Raw genomic sequence first — 25,597 nt, 5'->3', positions numbered from 1 at the left:
ACATAAAGGGTAATAATGTCTGCAGCAGTCAGCAAGGAGATGTCATGGAAATCAGTTAATAACCTGGAAAGAGATGGATCTCTGAAGCAGTCATGAAGAAGGAGAAAGTAGAAGAGAGGCTGGAACATGGCAAATTAATAAAGTCCACTGTAGTACCATTGATAAAAGTGGAGTGGTAGAAATGGCAAAGTGAAGGTTTGAAGACATAAGAAAAAAAATCCTGCAGTATTCTGAGATCCCAGCACTAGCTTATGCTATGACTGTCAACAAGGATCTCAAAGTAAAATTGCTAGAAGAGGGCTGATAAAATCCTTGTTTCTGAAATTGTTGTGGCTTATTGATATGTTTTGTTTCTTTTATAGGGCAATTGGCTATATAATGTCTACGCTGTTCTACCCAATCGTCACCTTCTTACTCATTGCAATTTGTATTTCCTACTGGGCTGTGACAGCTGTGTATCCTTCTGTCTGTGTACCTATCTGGAGCAAGTCTTCTGGTTTGGAAGACTAGATGATTTTCTGCTATTTCACGTTAATTAAACCAATATTAAGAGGGCTGTTTGGTCACTTAGCATTTACTCTTCTGATGCAGTCTTCCGCGCTGCACATCTACGTGTGATGTACAAATCGGACAGTGCTTTTATTCAAATTAGAAAGACCTGGACTAAAATTCAGGCCAAGGCATGGGGATCATACAAGGCCTCGTGTACTGCATGAGGCTGACTCTGGGGGATGAAAAGGGCCCTCAGCAAAAAGTGAATATGGTCTTTAATGTGCTGTGTGCTCTATAGGCCTGATGTTAATGGTTTCTTAGTTAACTGGAGGTGGAGTGGGTTCTGTGTGTGTTTTGTTCAGAAACATGAGAAAGGAGTGAGAGAATATACAGTGCACTATCTTCTCTGAATTGCCTAACAGCAACCACTGTTTGCTCCTGAACAGCAAGGATCTGGTAAGGATTTAAAAAAGGGAAAACTGCTATTTGAAAACCAGTTGTTATTTCATATGCAAAGAGAATCAGTTGTTGCTGTTCAGGACAGTGTTAATTCATCCTTACGTTCTGTATCTATTTCTGCTAAAATACAAGAACTACTGCATAGTCTGCCTTGTGAAAGATAGATGTGGAGGAGAAATGGGGACAGTTTTCAAGATTATGCCCCCTGCCCCTTCCAGCTCCAGGTATGAGTTTGCCTTAGTTCTCTAAGTAATGAGAGTACTCAGTCTTGTCTGTCAACCCTTCAGATAACATCTCTGCAGAGCAAGAGCAGTTTTTCTGTTATCTACACAATTTCTTTAGAGTTGAAGTTCTTTAGAGTTGGGTTCTGCAGAGTTACCCACTGCAGAATCCTAAGTTGCTCAAAACCCACAGTTCTGTGATTCCTCCTTAAAATACTTCATTCAGTTTTCTGGCCACATCAGGAGAACCTGTGTATAAAGTAATGGCTAATCAAACGCTGTGCAAGTATGCAAACCTGACTTGTGACCCGGAGGTAAGTGTCACAAATATTTACCTATAGTGAGAGCTATACAAATTGCATTTCTTAATCACTGTTAATGCTATGCTAGTAAAAAAAGTGCATATTTTACATAATGAGTCCCTGTGTTAAATCCGAAAATATTACCTAGTGATCAGGTAACACTCCTTTGTTTTACAGACATAAACTAGTTTTTTTGTGAAACTGTTCTGTAACTGTTAACTAATTTACAGGATGAGAAAGGAAGAGACAGAAATACAATTTTATTGGAAAGGTGTTCTTGAATTTGTGAGGAGTCTGTTTTTGGTCTTCTATAGGCAGTGGTAAACTTTGAAAGCTGCGCCTCAGACTTGCTCAGGACTAGTCATGATTTGAAGCAGAAGCTTAGCTTCTTCTGGCACAGTAATTACCTTTATGAAGCTCCAAAAAAATGTTTTTTTGAGTTTTGTATTTTTTTTTTTTTTTAATTTTGCCTTTGGTCAAATGTTTTTACTCAACTGTGGATTTGAATTGAAGGATTCTTTAAAAACTAGAAATATTTATCGAAGGTTATGCACCAGGGGAAAAATAACCCCATGCACCAGCACAGGCTGCAGGTGACCTGCTGGAGGGCAGGTCTGGGGAAAAGGACCTGGGGATCCTGGTAGACGACAAGCTGTCCCTGAGCCAGCAGTTTGTGCTGAGGGCCAAGAGGTGCTTCAGGAAGAGCATTTCCAGCGGGTCAGGGAGGTGATCCTGCCCCTCTGCTCAGTCCTGTGAGGCACTTCTGGAGTGCTGTGTCCAGGTCTGGGCTCCTCAGGACAAGAGGGACATGGAGCTCCTGCAGCGGGTTCAGCAGAGGCTGTGGAGATGATGATGGGAGACTGGAGCATCTCCCTGACCAGGAAAGGCTGAGGGAGCTTGGGGCTGTTCAGCCTTGAGAGGAGACGCATCTGAGAGCGGCCCTCATCCCTGTCTGTCAGCATCTGCAGGGAAGGGGCAGAGCATGGACCAGACTCTGCTTTGTGGGACAAGAGGCAATGAGCAGAAACTGATGCCCAGGAAATTCCATTGTACTGCAGTGGTGATGCACAACACCCTGCTGATGTTTAAACACTACAAAAGAAAGGAATTAGAATTGATCTGGTTTCATTTCATGTCCAAACCAAGCAAATACATGAAATGAACACTAGAAATAGGGAAAAGTAATTCAATGTAAAGATTAATCCTTTTTTTAATACTCTGAGATACATAAGCTAAATTGTGTCCACATCCACTGTTTGTATTAAATTGTATAGCTCAGTTTTTCATTTCAACTGTAGTGATTTACCTGAACATCTGATTTGGCCTCTGGTTTTCAAATAAATATATATATATTTTTAATTGAGCAGATTTTCTCTAACAAAGCATTTATATGTCTTAAAAGTAGATTCCTGAAATTCAAATTCCATTTATTCAGGTTTCAGATATGTGGTGAACAGCCCCATTTGCCGACACCTACTTTAAAGTTAAGTCTTTGCATAAGACTGCATAAGTCTTTGATATGAATCCTTAAATATGTAAACAGGTTACATAGTGTTGCAGTTTTGAATGAGCTAATGAAACATCAAGCAGAGTTGTTATTTGTATTAACCTGCTAAACTTCAGAGGCTGTGTACATAGAATTCATTGCTTATGATTGTGTTGTTTATTTCTCTTTCTATTTAGACTTTTAACACAACCAACGTGACTAAATTCTGCCCAGGTGCTCAGTGTACTTTTGCGTTTTATGGAGGAGAAAGCCTGTACCATAAGTACATCTTCATCTTCCAGTTAGCCAATGCCTTTGTCTTTCTCTGGCTGGTGAACTTTGCAATTGCACTGGGTCAGTGTACCCTTGCTGGTGCCTTTGCCTCTTATTACTGGGCCTATCGAAAACCAGCTGATATTCCACTGTGGCCACTCTTCTCTTCATTTGGACGAGCAATACGGTAAGACTGGGGAGCTGGATGTGAGCCTTGTCGTGTATGTAGGGAAGCCAGTCTTAGAATATCAGATGAAAATGATTAGTCAGCATTATGGTTTAATCTTGGCTGACACGTGGGCTGAGATGAAGACAGTTTAATAGGTAAAAGAAAGCTGCATGCACAAGAAAAGCAAAGCAAGGAATTCATTCCCCATTTCCCACAGGCAGGCATGTGTTCAACTATCCCCAGTACGGCAGGGCTTCTTCATGTATAGCAGTGACTTGAGAAGACAAACTCCGCAACTCCAAATGCTCTCCTCTTACCCCTTCTTCCACCAGCTGGTCCTGCTGAGCACCACACGCTATGGTGTGAGGTATCCCTGGGGTCATTTGGGGTCAGCTATCCTGGCCATGTCCCCTCCCAGCTCCTCATGTACCCCCAACCTGCTCACCAGTGGGGCAGGGTGAGGAGCAGAGCAGCCCTTGGTGCTGTACAAGTGCTGCTCAACAGTGGCTAAAACATGGGTGTGTTATCATCACTGTCCCGGTCAAAAATCCAAAACATAGCACTAGCTACTATGAAAAAAACTAACTCTAGTCCATCCAAAACCAGCACAATCGGGAAGATGTAGTTATTAGGGGAAGGCTGAATCCTGTAGCCCTACAGCACCAAAGCTGCTGCAGCTCCCTGCCTCTACGTCCAACCAGTTGTAACACTGAGCAAGTACTCCAGCAGACACACACACACTAAATACATGTATACAACACATGTGTACAGAGACAGACACAGCACTCACAAACACCAACAGCACCAATGGCTTCATCCTGTTCCTCTGTGGTGGATCAGGATGAAGGTCTATTAGTTTTATGTAATTCCCACTAATGGACCTTCCTCCACTTCTGGTTTTATTTGTATATACATACATATGTGCATACATATATCCGTGTACATATGCCTACGTGTGACATAACAATCAAATATTTTGGTTTTAGATACCATACAGGTTCGCTGGCATTTGGAGCCTTAATTCTTGCAATTGTCCAGCTTATTAGAGTAATACTGGAGTACCTGGATCACAAACTGAAAGGTGAGATTTATGAATCTGCTCTGAGTTGTTAAGACTTTCCTTGCTAAATTATTTTCTTACTTTCCCAAGCTGTTTTTTAGCAATGAAAAGAGATTAATTCCACATTATCCATTGTAGTTTCTTTTGAAGCCAGTAAATTTGTGTTGATTCGCTCAAACTGAGTCTATGTTCTTGGGAACTTAATGCAAAGTTCAGATGGGATAGAGTCTGATCTAATTGAAAGCTAGTGAGCTAAATTTAGTTGAGAGAGTCCATACCTAGAAATAAAGAAATAATGTCACAATTTAAGACGTTCCTCTGAATAGCTTTCTACATTCTGAAGACTGTGCATGAGTTCTACATATGATGTACTCTCTCCTGCTCTTTTCAGGTACTCAGAACTCCTTCACTAGATTTCTGCTCTGCTGCCTCAAGTGCTGTTTCTGGTGTTTGGAAAAATTCTTAAAATTTATAAACAGAAATGCCTACATCATGGTATGTGCCATGTCTGCATGTGGTCTCCCCTATCTAGGACACTGAAATATCCTAGACACTACTAGTTGATCAGAAGCCAGCAGTACTTGAATCTGCTGAATAAATAATGGGATTTGTGGGAGTTTTCAGTACATGCATGTGATTCTACCATGAAAAAGTAAAATTTTTTTTCCCTTCTAATTTCAGCCTCTTTTTATTCCTGTCTTTGTTTATCACCCTCACCCCCAAAATAAGTGGGAAGGGATGGCATAACTGGTTAACTCCCCCTGTAATTCAATAACTGACATCCTGATTTCAACAGGAATATTAGCTTATTTCATTATTGCATGTTGATGACACTTCTGTTTGGAGTTGATATTTGAATAAGGAGGTCAGAAGGCATGTGATAATTGTATTTCCACCTGGAAGTTAAAAGCACAAATTCTACTAGCAGCAGCAGTGGTACTTCTCTCAAATAAGCCTCCTTAGCTTCCAGATAAGACAAGTTAGAAATCTTAATATGAATTACATACACAGATTTCAGCCTTGGATGTTTTGGCTTGAAGCAATTTCAGTGATTGAATGGTATGGTCACAGACTTCTTGTCTCAAAGGAGGTGGCTGTAATGGGTCCATTACAACCTGTGTAGATGCAATTGATGTTTCAAATTATTAGCATCTTGAAGAGGAAGTGGGTTTTTTTACAATCTTCTTTACAGTCTATAAACTGTCTGAGCTGAGAGCTGTTCTCGTGTATCTTACCCTGGTGGACACTATTCCAGGAAGAAATGGTTTTGTTCCTGAATAACTTTAGCTGCTTTACTTTATGCCAATTTCTTCTTCGGTGAAAGCAGCATCAGGTCCAAGGAGATAGCTACAGGGGTCAGCTCACTTCAGTTCTACAAGTGCCTATTCTTTTCCACTCAGTATAAATCTAGTGTAAGTAACTAGCAAAGGTAGAAGAATCCCTCAACAAGTACCTTTTTTGCTCTGCTTGGCAGACTAAGTACTGAGTCTACTACCTGTGAGATCACAAGGGGTAGCATGCTCATCTATTCATCATTCAAATCAAGGTGATTTGAAGGGGAAAGATGGATAATATTCTGTCCCAGCCTGATGGGAAGCATTGATAAGTAGCAGGTGACAGAGGAAAGTGTTTTATGTTCATCTGAGTTTCAAGGCCGCATATTAGGGGGAACTATGCATTGCATGCAGTAAGATCCTGGCATATGAGGAGGTATCCTAATTATTTAAAATACTTAACAGCTACTATTACTTTGCAGATTGCCATATATGGTAAAAACTTCTGCACCTCGGCAAAGGAAGCATTCTTTTTGCTCATGCGAAATGTGGTGAGGTAAGGGACTGTCTCCCAGTTCTTGGAAATGTCGGGAGTTCCTGCTATTGCACTTTGTGGACACACTTCTTTCCTCTCCCGTATGTCTTCCAAATATTGATTGCTACTTGTGTCCTCAGACATGGCCCTCACTTCTTACACTCAGTGTGTAACAGCAGGCTGGCCAGTACAGTAACCTAGGCAGAGTTGATGTAATCTCATGGTTTTGTTGTGATTGCTCCTGTAAATTCCTAAGTAATACCTAAGTACATTGTAATAATGCCTCCAAGAAACAAGTGGAGCCTCTGAGAGGAGATCTGCGGATACATGGGAGTGGGGTGCCCATCATCTGCCATATGTTTGTTTTTTGAGCTCTGGTCCACTTGGTCTGAGAAAAGGAAAGTAGAAAAACCTAATTTTTCAGATTCATTCAGAAATCTTAGGAGGTGTTGGAGAGTGGAAGTAAAGAAGACAAAATACTTTCCTTTCAAAAAGATTGTCTTTAACATACCCAGATCACCTCTGATGCTTGGAAATTTCCTCGCCCTTTTCTCCACTACCAAGTGTGCTGCCAAACTCCTGGTTCTCATCAGTACTTTCCTTCATTGCTCCTGGCTCCTCCTTTGCTACTGTAAGACCAAAAACTAATGGGAGAATAACTTAGGAGCAGGCCATATTGATGCAATAGCACAGAGAATCACAGAATTAACTAGGTTGGAAAAGACATTTAAGATCATCTAGTCCAACCGATGACGTAAAATCTAATTACCAAGCAAGAGACACAGTAAAACTGGTTAGGTGGTTGAAATCATTAGGTGAAGGACTGGAAGGAGAAGAGAAATGGAGGGGAAGGCTGAAAGAGGAAAATAGAAATAATGCTTAAGAAAGAAGAGGAAAGAATTGGAGGTGGGAGAATGGAATACCTTCACTGTGTTACCCTGCACTAATATCAGGACAGTGATGTCCCTACTGTGTAATGCCTGTGCAATAGAAAAGAGAAGCTGCCTTTTTTTCCTTACAGAATATTGCCTCTCTGCCCTTTATGATTTTGCTCTTAATCAGTAAGAACAATAGTTAAAAGCTAGGCATATAATTCTATTGTTTCAAATAAAGATGTTTTTATCTTGTGTATTTTGCTGAATCTGAATTCTGACAGGCTAATGATGATTTGTCTCTTTAGTAGTTCTTAACGTTTATTTTTTGCAGTAGGCAGTACTGTATTGTACCATATCCATAATGGTAATGTGGCCTTCAGTTCTGTCAAGAGGTTGATGATACAAAGTTCATTTTTCATCCCATTATTTACCTGCAATTTCTGATTAGGCAGTCTGGAGGACATTGAGCAGGAACTCCCTGCTGTGCTTTCAATGAAAGCTGCAGATTTTTTGTCAGCTTTTCTGTCTGCTTTCTTTCATCTGTGATTATCTTCCTGCTTTGACGTCTTCTGCCTTCAGTGTTGTACCGTGATATCTTAAAATAGTAGATTTGGCACGTTATTGGGTCATTAAAGGTGGCTGGATAGGACCAAGTGAAAAGGAGGCCTACCAGCAATCTACATAAATACTGCTTTTTGTTTTGATGTGTACTTCACCTGTTCTGGCCTGGCTTATCTGTGCCCCTAGAAGAAAGGCTGAAATAAAACTATTTTGAAGCTTTGGGTTGGTTGATTTTTTTTTTTTAAACCATCTTGAGCAACAAACAGTCTTCATGTCAGTCTTGTAGCAGCATTGCTACATTAAGGCCTTACTCAACAAAGGCTCAGTGCTTTTTTGCCTCCTGAGATTACGCTGTAGCAACACCCATCTCAGCACTGCCTATCTGTGGTGCTGTGTTGTCAGCCTGTAAAACCAGCAGAAGACAGCTTCTGGTCATGTTTTGCAATGATCCATAGATTTAAGGAGAAAGAATACAAATGTCTGGTTTGTGATGATTATGTATCATTTGTCCTTTGATAAACAGGGTTGCAGTTCTGGACAAAGTTACAGACTTTCTTCTATTCCTGGGGAAAATCCTTGTTGCTGGTGGTGTAGGTAAGCTAGTAGATTTTTTTTCTGAATTGTATGTTCTTTATTCTGGTATACAAAAGCATGCCTGCCATATTAATATATGCTTAGTTAGCAGCTGGAGGTTCTCATTGGGCTAACTATTTGGAAATCTGTTCCTGTGTTTCTGGTGCTAGATTGAACTAAAACCTTTTTTCTTTTTTTTTCCACTTCCCCCCCTGCCCAGCACCTGGTTTGCCTTGACAGTATCTTTTCCATAATTGCTTTTACAGCTCTTGCATGTGTGGCTGTTGCAAGGACTTCTGTGGCCACAGCATTATAGTTGAATCAAACCAAATTCACATCCAATAAGTCAGCCACAGTCAGTTCTCCTTTCAGAAGAACTGAACAAAATTGCAAATGAGATTCACCTGGTAACAGACAACTGCCTACAAGATGTGGTGGTACAGGTCTGCCAGAATGGTCCTGAAGCTCTGCTGTATTCAAGCCCATTATAGCTATAAGCTATAGTAAAAGAAATAGAATATTTCTAGCATCCTTATAGGGTCTTCTTATTTATCAGTAAATATTAAGTAGATTATTCATGGTTTTCTGTGACAGAAAAGTGTTCTTTTTTTTAAATTAAAGCACTTCCAGAAATTCAAGTTGGCAGTGTTCTGTTGCAGTTTTTCCAAATGGCAGCAGTTTCAAAAAACTATTTTACAAATAACTGTATTTTGCATTCTGTATACTTTCAAAGTTAACTAATTCATTATATTTTAATCAAAGGTAAAACTAGTACCCAGAGCTGATCTAAAATATTTTGTCATCACTGTAGAATTACATTATTTATTAATTTTGCTGTTAAATTCAGTAGAATGGTGAAACAAAACAACTCATTAAAGTAGTTCTGGGCCCATGAATATCTTTATGGTAATTTATTAATTTACATATCTGTTCTGATAGATAATTTGTATTGGAGAATGTATTGTTTACAAACTTTTATTGAAACTAGCCTTGGATCTGTTGTCTGTCTTACCCGTTCTTTGGATCCTGGGAAACCAGAGCTAGCATGGGAATCACTAATTGCCTGTGCTTCTTGCAGGTGTTCTTGCGTTCTTTTTCTTCACACAGAGAATACCAGTCTTTGCACAGGAAGTACCAATGTTAAATTACTACTGGGTACCATTGTTGGTAAGGCAACCATTTAATCTCCTGAATACTTGGGGCAGTTCGAGGTGCTCAGAAAACTCAGGACATGGTCTGGTAACAGCTTCTTTGGTCAGCTTCCCAGTGGCATAGTATCCACTCAAGTGAGGACTGATCAGCTGCACTCCAGTCCTTGGGATCCTTCAGGCAAAAGTCACACTGCAGTGACTCTGAATCTTCAGAAAAATTAGGTTTCACATCTCAGACTTCCCAGACACCAAGACACTGATGACAGTATGGCTTCTAATGGAAGAGACTTGCAATGCATCTCTTCCTCCTTTTGTAGAAACCCCTTAAACTTCAGAACGTCCCCAGGCCGAGTGGTTCTTGAAGGAGTTCAGAATATTCTTGGCATATATTCTCCTCAGAGGTTAAAATAGTTGCAGTTTGGAACTATTTCCTGCTGGAAGACTAGCAGCTACTACATGTTAGAATGCAGTGTCTTGAACCTGTGATCCCTGTCCACAGCAGTAGTAATCTTTGGTAGAAATAGTGAGCTGACATTAAATTCTTCTAAATTTGCTTAGCAGACTAGGCTTCTGAGTTGTGTTAATACTACCACACTGGTGCCGAAAAAAATTTGGGGGTTTATTGTGGTTTGTTTTTTGTAGACAGTCATCATTGGCTCCTACTTAGTTGCACACGGGTTCTTCAGCGTCTATGCAATGTGTGTCGACACGCTTTTCCTCTGCTTTTGTAAGTACTACGTTTTCTTTCAGTAATACCTGCAAATCATGGAAAGAGGAGTAGAAAATCACCTTATCCATTCCTTACAGATGTCTGGTGACATTCTAGCAGACTGTATGAAAAATTAACAACTTCTTCTTTTCATATTGGCTCTGTGATAGGGTCTTCCGTGCTTTAGTATTCAAATTTAATTACTTTGAGAAGTGTAAGGTAGCTTTAAGGTTCATGGAGATAGCTAGCGTTTGTTTTTCAGATGTTCTTTAAATTTCATTAAGTTTACTTCTGGGTGCTTTGTGAAGAGCCCTGTACAGTATTGATTTCCTTAAGCATCTTGATAATAACAAATACATTTTTTGGTATATAGGTGGCACTTTGTTTTCAGTTTAATAACCCTGAACAAAGTATTATGTTGCATTACCTCGAAGATTCTGTAAAATACCACTTGAAACTGTCTGTCTCTTGGGGTCACAATGGCAAACAATCGGGGGCCCTATCAAAGGAGACTACTGTTCAGACTGTCCAATCAGAGAACATTAAAATCAAAAAAGAAATCTGTTGGTCTTGAATTACGATATGTTTATAAGAAGCAGGTGTCCTTAGCATGTAGTACCTTCCATGTGCTGTATTTTTCTATAGTGAAAGTCATTCTGGTAGGTCCAAGTAGAAGTTAGTTACATGGTAGTGATTGTTCTTGCAATTGGCAAATTATTTGATAATACTAAGGGAAGTAGTCATAGGCTTGATCTTTCATATATATGCACTATGGATTGCTGAAGTGAGGTAAACATGGTAATACTGATTCTTTAAACACTCACTTTAACCTCGCTTCCCTAGAAACTAAGGTAAGCAGGGATTCTGGAAAAATGATGTTGCCAAAGAATCACAGGAACAAGATCAGTTAGAAAACTCAAAATTGGTATCTAGTTGAGAGCTACATCCTATTTTTCTCATGCTTTGGACTTTGGTTCTAAGCAAACATGAGCACAGACAGATAGCACTAATAAAACTCAAAGAAATAAGCTAAACCACAAATAAATAAATAAATACTGTTACTTATTTTTTTATTTTGTTATTTAGAATGAAATGGACTGTAGCGAGTTTGTTGGTGCACTCAAAAACGAAGAGATTTTCTTAGTTTATTCCAAAGACACAAAGTATATATTGCCACAGAGATACACTAAGATTTGCCTTCTCTAATTTCTTTGGCCACTCCTTACAAGTCATACTCTCGTTTTGGCTCTGCAGATCCAGCTGTCTGCAGGGTTGCAGTTGCAGTGACTGTGCTTCACTGACACCCCCTCCCGATTGCCTATTGGTGTGTAATTGTTCACTGGTCTGTCACTGCTGCGTGGCACCAACTGGGCTGAACCCTGACTAGTGATTTAGTCATGACCTTCTGTAGGAAAAAAAGTAATGTCTGCCTTGTTTTAAATTAATATTCTATTCTGCTTCTCGTGCTTCCATTCAGTAATGAACAGTATATCAGATAGAATATTATTCATTCATGGCAACAGGTTTTCAAATGAACTTTATCTTAGGTTGTGAAAAATGGTCCAGTTTTAGAAAGTGCTTAAATCCATGGCTGTCTTTCTGACACATTTTCTAGCAAGAGGTTTCCAAAATGCCAGGGTTCAGTGGAGGAATGAGAGTTTCTGAAAATTTCCACCTATGCTGCCAAACTAAAGATTTGAAGAATAAAAAGGATATATTGCTATCATTTAAAAATGGCAAGATGTTTGTGTCTCTGCATCATGTAAAACCTCTTGTGATTTGAGAAAATTTGAGAAACTTTCTAATGTCCTTCATCAACTTAATAATACAGCTAAATTACCTTGAGTTTTTTTTAATGTTGGGTCTTTTGCTCTCTCCTTTTTTCAATTCTGTTTGTCTCCATGTGTGTGGTTGTATTGCTGTTTTCCTTTTTTGACTGCTTTTGCTGTGTAAATTCAGGTGAAGACCTAGAAAGAAATGATGGATCTACAGCAAAACCCTACTTCATGTCAGCTAGTCTCCACCGAATTCTAGGGAAGAAGAAACTAAGCCCTAAGAAGGCAGTGGGATAACAAACGCTAAACCTCAACATCAAAAAGTGTCACTTTTAAGCAAAACGTGTATACAGTAGGCAAAAGTAAAAACTGTAAACGATGCTTCTGGTTAATGGGTGATTCTTTTTTCCTTTTGCTTATTTAAAAAAAAAAAAAAAGAGCAACACTGGTAACATTTAACTCGTTTAAATGCTTAAACTAACAGCTGTGAAAACAAGGCCACATTTTAGTTTATAGAGTGCCTATGAAAAGGAAAATGTAAATTTGAAACTTTTATAAGTATATAATGATGTTTTAATAACTTTTGTAATACAACTTGCTGCCTTAGATGACAGCAGTTTTGATAATGTTTCTTCTTATAAGTGTATATTTGTAAAAGAAATTCAGGCAATTTTTTGAAAGCACTATCGTATAACCTACTTAGCCATAAAAAAAAGATAGTTTGAGACTCTAATGAGGAGATGGTACTAAATTTGTAAATATGGTGCTACGATTGTATTTTTTTGTACAAGCTGCTTCACAGCTATTTAAACTGTGATTATACATGCATTAATGATTCCCTACACTGAAAAATGTAGTGATATTTTAATCACATCTGCAACTGCATCTTTTAAGACGTAATGGTACCCTGCAGGTCCCAAAGAAGGTAGTCAGAAAAGACTTTAGTTGATACTGCTTAAAGTGAAGTTTTCTGGGAGTTGTGCTTAAAAGATGATACAACTGAGAGAAGGTCCCACTGCAGTTGAAGTGATTTGTGGTTCACACAAATGAGGTTTCATCTGGTACAAGATGGTGAATGTATAATTTTTAGCTGATGTCTAAGAGAGATGCACATGGGTTAATATCTCCCTATCTCTGACAAATATCTGATTGTGTTCTTTTACAAGGAAGTTGAGCTTCACTGAAAGGAAAACTAAATGCAGTCTTTTTTTTCATTGAAAGAAAGTCTTTGCTCTGTGTGTGTGCACAAGGAGTTCCATTGCCTCTGCCTAGCTTAGAAGGGCTCCTGCCAAGCCATTGGAATGACTGTGCAGTTGCAGAGGGCCAGGGCTGTGCTTCCTGCACGTCTCCATGCTCCCAGTGGCTCACACAGTAAGGTACTAGGACATTGAACTCAAGTCATCTCATTATACAGGATGAATTCTTCAACTACTGAGAGATGCTCCGAAAGATTTCGTTTGCTTTTTGATTGTTAAATTTGCCCAGTCATTAGTACAAAGTCATTAATACACCTGTTGGTAGAAAGCACATTAACATTAGATGTGGTTTATGACCCTCCCAGTAGTGGAACTGTCACTGTGGTTAAGTAACAGCTCTGCTGATGGAAAAGGTCTTTGCACTGGAGAGTTTCTCACGTCTGTTACTGCCAAGACTGAGCTAAAAAGATTTTAATTTATTAGTCTCCTGTGGGAGCCAAGGACCCAGCCATACTGAGGCCTGCCCCTAGTTTTCATGGATTCCAGTGTACTGAAGAAGTTACTCCAGTACTGTCCCCTTTCCAGGAGTGGCATGTGCCATACATTTGCCAGTTCTGTGACAGGAGTTCAGCACCTGGAAATATTTTTCTAACTCTAGGAGTCCATTGGTGTCACAAAAAGAAATGCAAATTCTTTTCCAGATGATTTGAAGGCAAGTTTCTGGGGAAAATTTACTGGCCATCCACATCCCAATGGGATTTTGCTCCCCAACTTACAGCTCTGGTTTGTGATGACTGTGATCACTGCAAAGGCAGTAACACTGTCCTTCATGCCATAGGTCTGGGGTCATGCTTATGCGCAAGTGACCACCATCCACACGCTTGCAGTCGTGGGCATGGTAAGATATTGAAATTCGGTGACCGGAGGTGCAGGTGGCAATGTGTCCTTGTAAGCTTTCTCTGTGGTCCAGTGGGTGCTGGAGCCCTTTTCCCTGAAGCAAAAATGAGGGGTTCAGTTTAGGACTCAAATAATGTAAAATAAAGGCATACGGTTTCAAATGTAACTACTGATTATAGGCACCTTTAGATTTTGGTAACCACTCCTGAGATACCCTTGAGTAAACTTGACTTTCAGAAAGGAATCCTACCTTCGGGGAAAAAGACTCCTGAGGGATGAAGTTTTTCATTATCATCCTCATTATCATCATCAGCAGCAGCAGCATTCCTTTCTCATTACATGCATGGCATGGAATACACAGCCCCCCCATGATTCTAATCTTTTCTGAGAATTAAGTCAGTAACTTTTGGGGCTATGTGTAACCATTTTGTGATTAAAGAAGCTGTTGGTCTCATTACAATCCATGTTCTAAAGCTTTTTTTTTTTTTTTTTTTTTAATGGTACTGATTAATTTTCAGCTAAAGAAACTGCATTACATAATCTATATTTCTACTGGACTTGAGTGTCTTACTGGGAGCTCAACTGAAAAAGCATATTTCTGAATAGAGCTTGCTTTTTTATCATATGAATGTAACCACAGAGTTTACTTGGATTAAAACATAATAGAAATAGCATACAGTTATTTGATTAGAAAACTTTTGTAACAAGCCTATGCATTTACTAAAGGAATTTCTAAAAGTGAAAGTTTAAAATTGTATTATTATTTATATATGGTTAAAAAATATATATGTGTAAATTTGCTCCTCTTCCTGTTTTGTGAAAGTATTTAGAATGTAAGTGATCATCGTTTCTGAGAAGAAAATTTAAAAGCCATTTTCTTATGATATAATTATGAGAACTGTGAAAATACAAAGCAATATCATGTAGATTTTTGTAATCAATAAATCCAGTAAGTAAATAGCAATTATTTAATATTAAAATTGGCTTTCTAAAAATAAATTGCTAATAATTACTAAGTCAAAATTAATGCAAGTATTTACTTGGGAAAGATTCACCCAAGATGTTTCAAGACTATCTTCTTATAACAGTTCCTAATTAATCCTGGGGGCCAGAGTCTGCAGATGTGTGCCGCAGAGGAGGTACTAGTATTGACATTTATGGATTTGGACATTTGCTTTGTTGCTTGGTTTAGTATAAAATTCAAAATTCCATTTTTTACTTTAGAGTGGAACACGGTAAATACATTATGTGCTTTGCTGCTGAGCCCCCCGGGGCTGATGACACAGTGCCCACCGTGCCACCCACTGGTGCTGGTCCTGTGCTTGCAGTGCTGGATGGAGGGGATGGAGAACTCAGAACTAGCAGGCTCCCGAACTGCCGAGGGCCATGCCAGGGTCGGGGTCGCGAGTCAGGGTCATGCCAGGCACCTTCTCCCTGGGAGGAGCTTTGGAAGAGCAGGTGGCTTTGAAGAAAGACCCTTTTACATGAGTGGAAAAAAAGAACATTCTCAGGATCACAAACAAACAGAATGTGGAAACCAAGACAGTAGAAAACATCTGCTATCACATCCATGTAATCACGTTTGTTTAGTTCAGTTTGGATTAATTAATATGCTCTCCCTAGAGCATATTACTGGATGTCTTTCATTTACATGTTTTATACCAAAGTTCTAATGTCAAGCCTTCACATTTTGTAAAAAAACAACAACAAACAAAAAAACCCCACGGAAACAAAACACAGAACCAAGAAGATAGGATCATTTCTTCTGCTGAGGGTTTTTTTTTCCAAACAGTATTCAGCAGATGATTCTTGGGTGATCCAAGGATGCTGAATATTCTTTTAAATGTTAGTATTTAATGAAATATTTTACTATTGCATGTTCTGCTGTAGAACGGGAAAAATATTTTGGTGGATGCAATGTCAGGCTGATTCTAGAATAGTCAGTAAGTGTTCTTCCACAAGTGGGCTGTCAGAGAAGTGATTATGAAGAATAAACTGACTGTTTTTTAATAACACAGAATGTCTCCCTTTGACCAGTTGCTCAGCCTGGACAGCTGTGTCCTTGAAGACAAAGTGCCTTACTGGCTGTTACTTTACCTGGCTTATATTTTGAAGTTCATTTATACCATGTAGACTGCAAAACAGAAAAGGCTAGAGAGGAAAACCAACACTTTATTTCAAATTAACTAACAAAAACTGAACTGTGGTAAGGATATCAGGTGTGTTTGGGCTGTGTGATGCAGCACCCATCATTTCCTGGTTGCTGTTGTCAAATTATGAAAGTTGATGGTGTGGTCCGGGAGAAAACATGACAATAGTGTTGCAAATAAATGAAAACAATGCAAGACTGTTCCATTTTTATACAGTAGATTTTTAAAATAGCTTTAATTTGTGCTATAGTGGACTTCTGAGAAGGGCCTATTCTGCTTTCTGTTACAATGATCATGCGTGTTGTACCTATGTGACTGTGAGTAGAACTGGGCTCTTGCTACTTACAACAGAAGGAATTAAGCTAACAGTTATAATATATTACTGTAATGCATCTATTTGCGTGTTTATAAGCATAAAGTTCCTTCTTCATTTCAAGACTGATAATTTCCTATTCTGGAAGCATTTTATAAATTGTTCTAAATTTTTAAACTTTTGATACTGGTAATGATTTTTGGGGTAATACGTAATTTGTACTACGCTGTAAACAATTAGAAAATAAGTGTTTCTTCATGTTCAAGTAATACTAGTGCTACTATTAAAATTGTCTGTTATTCTATGCTACAAAATGTCCACATGCATTTGTCCCAAATAATGAGTTTTAAAACCATAAAAATGGCTCTTTGAGGTTTAAGAAATGAAAGGTAGGTTACTGTTTCATTAATATGATTCTTAAGACTATACTGTTTTGCCAAAACTGAATTAACGCGAGCACGATGATTTGAGCTCTAAACCCTGTTGCTTCTGCTATGCAGAAATGGAAACCTATTGTTTAAATTTCTTTGATAACGGAAGTGCTTAATTTTGTTGTTACTTCACCGTTTTACAGTTCTTGGGGATTGTTCTAATAAAGATTTCGATATAAGCCGGAGTGCGTCTGCACCGCGCCGGGCTGAACGCGGGGCTGTGCGGGACGGGATCGGGGGCTCTGCCGAGCGCCGGCAGCGACGGAGCGGGGACGGGGCGGCTCCGGCTGCGCTGGGGGCGACGCGGGCGCGGTTTGGTGCCGGCGGGATGGAGGGCGAGGTTTGGTGCCGGCGAGCCACGGGGTGCGAGGATTAGTTTGGTGTTTGAGGGCGGGTGGGGCGACCGCTTGCCGCGTAGGAGCAGAGCAGAGGAGGCGCGGGGAGGGGCTGCTGCCACTGCTCCTGGTTGGAGGGGTATTCTGGGGTTTATTTATAAAGAATGGAGGATTGTTTGTTACGTTTTTTCATTTCAATTTAAATTTTTTGAACCACGTAATAATAAACCATATTGGTTTTTGTCTGAACCTGAATTGAGATCTTATATAAAGCTAGGTGTATGGCTGAAATGATACCATGGAACTCAATAGAAATCTTTTTTGGAGTTTAGGATGCTCACAGTCATATTTTCCCCTGTCTTTGTGAGAAGTGAAGAAGCCTTTATTGTACACCGTGAATTGGCAGAGCATCACAGGCAGATGACCTGTGGCAGATGACTCCCCATCTGGCCAGGGGCCTGTTGCATACATTTTTCTGGAAGACAGGAAAGGAAAAAGGCCACCACCAAACCCCGTGCAAAAGCTTTCCCAGGATGGGGATGGATTTCAGCAGAGGCAGCAGTGGAGCAATTATTTGGAGTCGGGACAAAGGAAGAATTTGGACTCGAGGTTAAGGTATGCCTTGTAAGTCATTCCATATGTGGGGAGCCTTGTCTGAAGTTGCTTCTGGCATTCAGCATTCCCTGCAATGAGACCTTGAATTAGCAAAGCAAGTTTTTGAATTTGCAAAGGAAGCTGGTATGGCTCTGTGTTTGGGTTTCTGTGGCTGGATAGTGAAAAGATGCATACACAATCTCTGTACACATAGTTGCAGCATATATAATTTAAGGGAAAACGAATGTTTATGAGGCTTATACCATAAGATGCTTTTTTTTAGCAAGGGTTAAATTATATCAGTGTTGGTGGGGAGACCGGTTGGTTTGTGCTGTCCAGTCACTGGCTGTGAGTAGCAGTACTTGTTCAGCCTAGGTCTATCCCACAAGGGGTGGTAGGCAGCTGCTGGAAAAGGGAACTTGAGACAAAATTGTGGGTTTGCTCCCTGTATGAGCTCTTCACCTAAGAGCTGGACTCGAGGATTCTTGAAGATCCCTTCCAACTCAGAGTATTCTGTGATTCTGTGAAAGCAAATGCATATGGAGAGGAGAATATGACACAGCCTAGGAAGTTTAGGTGTGGACCAGTTCAGTCCAAACTAAACAATGAAAGGTGAACAAGCAAAAGCGATCTTCAGAGAAATATTGGTGTTCCCTGAGCCCAGGTTAGCAGGTAGACTGACTGAAACCATGCCACACAGGAAGAGGTAAATTACAGTTGCTTGGAAGAGAAAAAAGACACTGCTGTTCTATGGTAAATCTCCATGAAAGCAGATTTACTTTTGTTTCCCTTTTATTTGCTTTGGGTTTTTTTCTTTTTAACATTTAATCAGATGGAAAATTGGCAAACAAAACCTGCATGCTTTTTGTTCTGTAAAGCATTGCTGTAAAACTCAATTTTGACCATGCCAGGACCATGCCAGAAAGTAACAATAACAGTAAAGCATTGTGTATGTTAAAGAACACTGTTTGAATTCAAGTGATCATGTACAGCCTTGCAGAATCTAACATAGACATAGACACTGGAAGGTACAATTGTAACATAAAATTTATTTTAAGGGGATTCCAGAGCACAGAGACCTTTACTGTGTGTCTCATATGGACGTTGTTATTTTGATTAAAAACTGAATATTTTTATTTTTTAAACTAACATCAGTATCTCCTGTTAACACATGCAGTCTGTTGGAACTGACTGCAGCTATTAGTTATATTGTCTTCCTTGAGAAAATGTCAGGTTCACTAACAAAATTGCTTTCTTGCCTCTTTTAAAATTTGTTTTCAGACTGATGGGTTTTTTATCTCACATGGTTTTCTTGCTATTCACATTACATTTAAATCTAATGTTGGCTGCATGCCAAAAAAACTTTAATCCACATCCAGATTAATTCAAAGCCTACCTGGAGCTTTTTCTCATGTACCAGCAGTCTGATCTCCAGTCTTTTCTAGGGATCCTACTTTGGCACAGTTTGTTCTTTTTGGTTAGCCGAGAGGAATGTCATATGGTGCACGTCTGCCCAGCAGCCCTGGAACACAGACCAGTGACCCATGTCACTACTTGATGGAATGCAGCATGGCTACTCATTTTCAGTCGGTAGGCTTGTTTTGGGAAGCACCTATGTTCTGAGCACCTTGCTCATGGAGGTGCCCTCTCCAGCACTGGTGCAGGCTGCTCAGGGAGAGGGGAAAAGAGGCTGCCTCTGCTCTGGCACCATGAGTTGCCATTGTGCTGCAGTTACTCTGGGCCACAGTAACAGAGCAGCAGTGGTGTGGTCTGACTGAAATTTCCGCTAAAGAAGGAAGTGGTAACCTAACTGACTACAGTCAAACAGACCCTGGTCATAAATATGGGATGAAAATATTTCTGTTTTTATCTCAGCTAGTGTCTGATGTGTACCACCTGTACACATCTTTGTGGTTTGACTTTGCAGATGAATGTTGCTTTTGGTGCATTTTCTGCAAAAACCTGGCATGCTCCTTTGCAAATCCACACATCTGCAGATGGCTTGGAGAAGGAAAGGATTGTTTTATACAGAGCTTCATAATGTAGTTTCTGGTTGCCATCATTTTCAACACATCTGACCAACTCAATTTCCTGTCTTGAGTCAACTTTCATTTCATTAAGTCCCAGGTTCGCATTTCTGTTGGTTTGGCTGGGCTCTGCAGGCAATCTGTTTTAATTTTAGAGCCTGAAAGAGGCTGAGTTTGGAGAAGAATCAGAGTCCTCCCAGGAGAAGGGTCTGTACTTATTTCACTCCGAATGATAATGTCAAAAGGGTTTTTAGTTTTTATTTTACTTTTTGTTTGTTTTAATTTATGAAGTTCCACTTGCTTACAGAAATACTGACAACTTGAACAGTGTCATATTGGTATGTTTATACTCACAAGTGGGTTGCTTTTTAAGAACATTAACAATGGTCCAAAACAGATTAACAAATCATAGTGTAACAGTCAGCTGTAGTGGTTCTGGGTCACCAGAGCTTAAAAAAAATTGTTGTTAAACTCTTTTTGAGTTTAATATTAGTGGCTCTTGTATGGTAGTGGCAACTCTTTTGAATGTATCGGTGGGGTGTGTCTGAGCATCCCAGCCCACTACCCAATCAGCTGTACAAAATCCTGCACAAATTCCTGCAGAGACACTGAAGATCAAAGTGCACATTGAAAAGTAACATTTTTATGCATTTAACGATGCATAACATAGATACACACTTCTTTGATCTTAAAATCATATTTTGGTTAAATGCCGGTATCCGTATTACAGGAATGCTAGTATTTCTGCTGATTATTTCTGAAAATAGTTTTTAAAAGTGGCTGCTAGTGATGCCTGCATTCAGCATGTTACAGCTTACATACTATTTAAATGGTATTTTTATGATTAACTTTCTTGGATGACCTGCTAACTTATATTAAACAAAACCCAAACACTTCCCTGTGTGATTTTTTTTTAATGGAGTAGCTATCCTACAAATGCAATGGCCTAATTTTAAAATAAAAAAATGTGTAACTTTTTTATATACTAGTATATATATATACTAGTATATATTGTGATGGCAGCTGTTATATCATTCAGGAAGGGGATTGGTTTCTGTTGCAGTATGGCAGAGTTTTTAAAAAAATCCAAACCAAACCAAAAGTGCTCATCGGAATAAACAAACAAGCCCATAAGACAGCAGTGATCAAAAGAGAGCTGATGCACTGTCATGGATGTGCCCAACAGGGAAAAGCTCTTTTTGAGAGGGATGGGGAAGAAGTCCAGGGAGAGCTGTGTAAAGAGAGGAATGCACAATTCGCAGGCAGAAAAGAAGCTGTGAGGTGTTTTCCTGAGAGTACTGTTGAATTGCTGTACCCTTATTTTTGTGGGGGAAAAAAAAATTAGCAGGAGTAGAAGAGAAAGGACGAGTGTTGTCACAGAGACAAATGATGGATGCAGAGCCAAACATTTGACTTTGGTTGCTCCACCTGTGCTGCTAATCCTGGTAAGGAATAAATACTGAAGCTCAAATGTCTTATATCGCACTTCAGTTAGTCAGCTGTTTCAAATAAAAGAGTAAATGCTTACTTCGTTTTTTTTTTTTTTAACTGAAGGGATTCACAGCTATAAGTAACATGTGAAGTGAGTACACTTTAGAGCACAAACCAAATAAAGATAGAAAAAACCCCCCCCACACATGCATACACGCATACATGCACATACATATATATCATTAATATGTTTTTGAAGCATTTGTCTAAATAATAGACTGATCTGATATGATATATGCTCTGATTTTTTTTTACCCAGATAGATTTTACCTTGGTCAATACCTGTTTTCTAATGCATCCTCGTACAGTCCCCTCTGAGGATGTCGTTGTACCAAGAGAATATTTACATGCTGTATAGGTTTTGTCATCTTAATATTTGCATGAATAATTGCTCCCACATAAGAACATTGTATACTGACATAAAAGCAATCACCACGGGAGTGTAGCTGTGCTTGAGCAGGTAGCATGATATGAAGATGCAAAATCTTTGTCCTTGTTTTATTGGATGTTCCAAAACCAGGCTTCCAGAAGTTACCAAAACCTTCTGCACATTTTCATTAATACAAGATAAGAGATCAGGGATCAGGAAAAGGTTCATCTTTATAGCTCGGTGTTTAAATTAGAATTTGTGTGATTTTTTTTTTTTTTTCTCTTGTAGTAGTAGTAGTATTTCCTTATTGGTTTGTTCTCTATTGAACCATTTTATCAAAATTGACTCAGAAGTTTCTCTATAGCGATTTGTGTTTTTATTGCTTTCTTTGCTGGGTTCAAGCCTTTCGGAGTGGTAAACCAGAGCACTTACTGGCAAAACCTAGGTGAACTGGTCTAAGACTAGTGTGTAATAGTTCTAGGCTGAGCTTGTTTTTCCCATAGTCCTGATTCTACTCCTGAAATAAGCAGTAATTCTCTCGGGCTGAAAGTATTTTTAATATTAATGGAATGTCTATGCATGTCCTCATCAAGTTGATTTATGTGTTTTGTAACAAGAAGAAAGAGCTCGATAGTGTGAAGGTATGGTATAGCACCAGCAGCCTGGTGAGAAGAAAGATTTTAGACTTCAGAAGACTTCTGTCACGTCACTTCTTTGATGACAGCAAGTCGGTGTGAAAGGAGTCAGCATTCCATCCATAGTCACTGTCATATTTTTCATTTCAGGGGAACATGTTTGGAAAATAGAGGGTATACTGCACAGACTTAAAGTTACTAGGAAAAAGTGTAGCTGCCAGATAATTTGTCTCTCAAATCCATGGTGGTTTTGATAGACAAAGAATGGGTCTTTGGTTCTAGGGTGATGTCCAGCATACAGCTGGATAAACACGTCATGCAATGGCTGAGCAGTTGGTTCATGGGTTGGGCACAAAGGTGGATATGGTGGAAGAGGTCACTCCATTCTCAGCCCTGTGCTCCTCAACATCTTCATTAATTACCTGGATGCAGGACTGGAAGGGATATTAAGCAAGTTTGCAGATGATTCAAAACTGGGAGGGGTTTTTGACTCCCTCGAAGGCAGAGAGGCCCTGCGGAGAGACCTTGACAAATTAGAGAGCTGGGCAATCATCAACCATATGAAGTCTGACAACAGAAAGTGCCAGATTCTGCACATGGAATGTAGGCATCCTGGATGTACGGAAACCAGATGCTGGAAAGCAGTGCCGTGGAAAGGGTCCTGGGAATCCTGGTTGACAGAAAGTTGAAGTACGAGTCAGCAGTGCCCTGGCAGCCAGGGGGGCCACCCATGTCCTGGGGTGCATCAGGCCCAGCATCGCCAGCCGGGTAAGGGAAGGGATTGTACCGCTCTGCTCTGCACCGGGCCGGCCTCACCTTGAGTATTGTGTGCAGTTTTGGTCACCACAATGTGAGGAGGATATTAAGCTCTTAGAGAGCATCCAAAGAAGGGCAACAAAGATGGTGAAGGGCCTTGAGGGGAAGCCATGTGAAGAGCCACTGAGATCACTTGTCCTGTTCAGGCTGGAGAAGAGGAGACTGAGGGGAGACTTCATTGCATCTACAACTTCCTTGTGAGGGGAAGAGGAGGGACAGACCCTGATCTCTTCTCTCTGGTGCCCAGTGCCAGGGCCTGAGGGAATGGCCTGAAGTTGTGTTAGGGGAGGTTTAGGTTGGATATTAGAAAAAGGTTCTTCCCAGAGGGTGGTTGGGCACTGGAATGGACTCCCCAGGGAAGTGGTGGCAGCACCAAGCCTGACAGAGTTCAAGAAGCATTTGGACAATACTCTTGGGCACATGTGACTCTTGGGGATGGTGCCATGCAGGGTTGGGTGTTGGACTTGATGATCCTTGAGGGTCCTTTCCAACTCAGCTTGTTCTGTGATTCTGTGACTAGCACCTTTATTACTTCACAGAAATTTGGAAGTTTATGAACAGGCTGGACTTCCAACAAATATGAGCTCTCCTTGCTGTGTCCTTGGGGATGAGCAGGTGCTGCATTTCTGGATGATGGCCTTACACACAGAACCACACTTGTAATGTGCCTAGAAATGATATGGATATTTTTGTAGCATCTTTCACCAAAAATTAAGTCCTGATTTTATAAGCCTGATGTCAGAAAGACTGCTAACTGCCTCTTGTTAATCCTTCTCTAGTATCTTGGACTTCTGTGGTTTTGCAACAAGGCCCTTAAGGTTTAAGCAAAGTTTTAGGAGGTATATTCAATACTTTTCTCAAACAGTATAGATATATGTCTTCTTGAGCTCCCCTCTGAACTAGTAAACTATTGATACAGGAAAAAAAGCACATCCAAGTGAAGAGGAAAGGCAAGACCAGTTATTTCTAACTGATGTAAGAAACAGCAGAACAATGTGGAACTCCCTGTTGTATCCAGCAACATGATCAGGCTGTTTTTGCCTTACACTTTATCCTGTCTGTATAGAAGATGAAATCTCTTCTTCTTAGATACGCTAAGGTATAAGCTATGGAACAACAATACTAAAGAACATCTTCAGTCAGGGAAGCTTGCATTTTTAGCTCTGAAAATGCTAGGATTTGTATTCTATAAATTGAATTCTAAAATCATGGTATATTCTAGGTTACCATAATAATTTTCCAGCACTAAAAGGCCTGAGTGCTGCAGCACAGCAATGCAGTAAAAAATTATCTGCCTTTTAGCTTTATTATTACTTAGGAGAACATGTCAAGCTACCTGCTTTATCCAAGCTGCTCTGTTCTGCAGCAGCAGAGCAGTCAGAGCAGTGAGTGTCCCACAGCTGGTGAAGATAGAGTTGTCAGAACTGTCAGCTCCTTTGGAGCTGTTTGTGACTGTGCAGCCTTGGTGTATAGGAGAACAAACCCTTGGTATTCCTGAAGGAACAGGGCAGGTTTGTCATAAACAGCAAACATAGTAAAAATAACATGAGGTACATTTAGACAAAGATACTTAAAAAGCCAAATAAACTACAGAGGAACCCTTTTGCAAGAGACCTGTTGTCTGGAGGTTGAAGACAAAGGCTGTCATTCTGCATTTTTGCTGGCATCTGTCTAGGACTAGGGAAGAGCCACTAGTGCTGGACCACTGGTTACAGTAAAACCATGTCAGGTTGCATCAACAGACTCCTGCAGCTAGAAATATTGAAGCAGCTTGTGCCTTTTAGGTCAAAGTAGACTCCTCTGCTGCTAGCTGGTCAGAGAATAATAATAAGTTCAGGTACTCTGCTTAGAAGGGTCTCTTCTGACTGAAGGGCAGATTTGGAAACTTACTGAAAACAGAAACTGGGAAAAAAAGTGGGTCAAAACACTTTTCCACTGAGGCACACTCCAAAGAGGCAGTATGAGGGAGTTCAGAACTGGAATTCAAAAAGATTTTGAAAACTTTGAGAAATAGTAAAAAAGAAACAGGGTGAAACTCAGTATGGTAAAATAGAAATTGCTTATGTAAGTTGCAGTAATCTGATCAGAATGGTAAACAAGAGACAAGGTAACAGCTGGCCACAAGCAGAAGGTGGAGGGCAGCGCTAATAGAAGAAAATCAGTTGCCAGTCTAGAACCCATTACAACGAGCCATTTATATGCTCTAATCCTTCAGCTAAGCAGCAGTAAGAGCTCGGCTAAACCCAAGTGTCATGCTACAAGTTGGCAAAGAAAACAGCACAGAAACAATCAGACATTTAGAAAATACGAGTTGGTATGAAAAGCTCAATGAATCAGATTTGCTTGGGCAGCAGGAGAAGACTCTTTAATTTTTTTTTTTTTTTCTGAAGGAAGTGTCAGATTTCCTGGAGAATCTGTAAAAATTTC

The 25,597-nt window shown here is 39.9% G+C and overlaps 1 protein-coding gene across 5 annotated transcripts in view; it reads left to right on the top strand.

The window, feature by feature from the left end:
* The window catches only part of SLC44A5 (solute carrier family 44 member 5), a 72,098-nt gene extending 55,017 nt beyond the window's left edge, over window positions 1-17,081 (top strand). For all 5 annotated transcript variants that reach the window (XM_042031026.1, XM_042031025.1, XM_042031022.1 and 2 more), the window contains 10 exons: window positions 363-455; window positions 1,399-1,486; window positions 3,158-3,420; window positions 4,389-4,483; window positions 4,854-4,957; window positions 6,219-6,292; window positions 8,231-8,301; window positions 9,359-9,447; window positions 10,074-10,158; window positions 12,100-17,081. In XM_042031026.1, the coding sequence (XP_041886960.1) occupies window positions 363-455; window positions 1,399-1,486; window positions 3,158-3,420; window positions 4,389-4,483; window positions 4,854-4,957; window positions 6,219-6,292; window positions 8,231-8,301; window positions 9,359-9,447; window positions 10,074-10,158; window positions 12,100-12,212 (1,075 nt within the window). In that variant the 3' untranslated portion in view covers window positions 12,213-17,081. The remainder of the gene's footprint in view (window positions 1-362; window positions 456-1,398; window positions 1,487-3,157; window positions 3,421-4,388; window positions 4,484-4,853; window positions 4,958-6,218; window positions 6,293-8,230; window positions 8,302-9,358; window positions 9,448-10,073; window positions 10,159-12,099) is intronic.
* Window positions 17,082-25,597: the final 8,516 nt, after the last annotated feature.

This window comes from Corvus kubaryi, unplaced genomic scaffold (genome assembly GCF_017639235.1).
Source record: "Corvus kubaryi isolate FWS band 111438036 unplaced genomic scaffold, C.kubaryi_AGA036_p1.0 37334, whole genome shotgun sequence".
NCBI lineage: Eukaryota > Metazoa > Chordata > Aves > Passeriformes > Corvidae > Corvus > Corvus kubaryi.
Note: the sequence above shows the minus strand (reverse complement) of the source record. Positions and strands in the feature narration are given on the sequence as shown.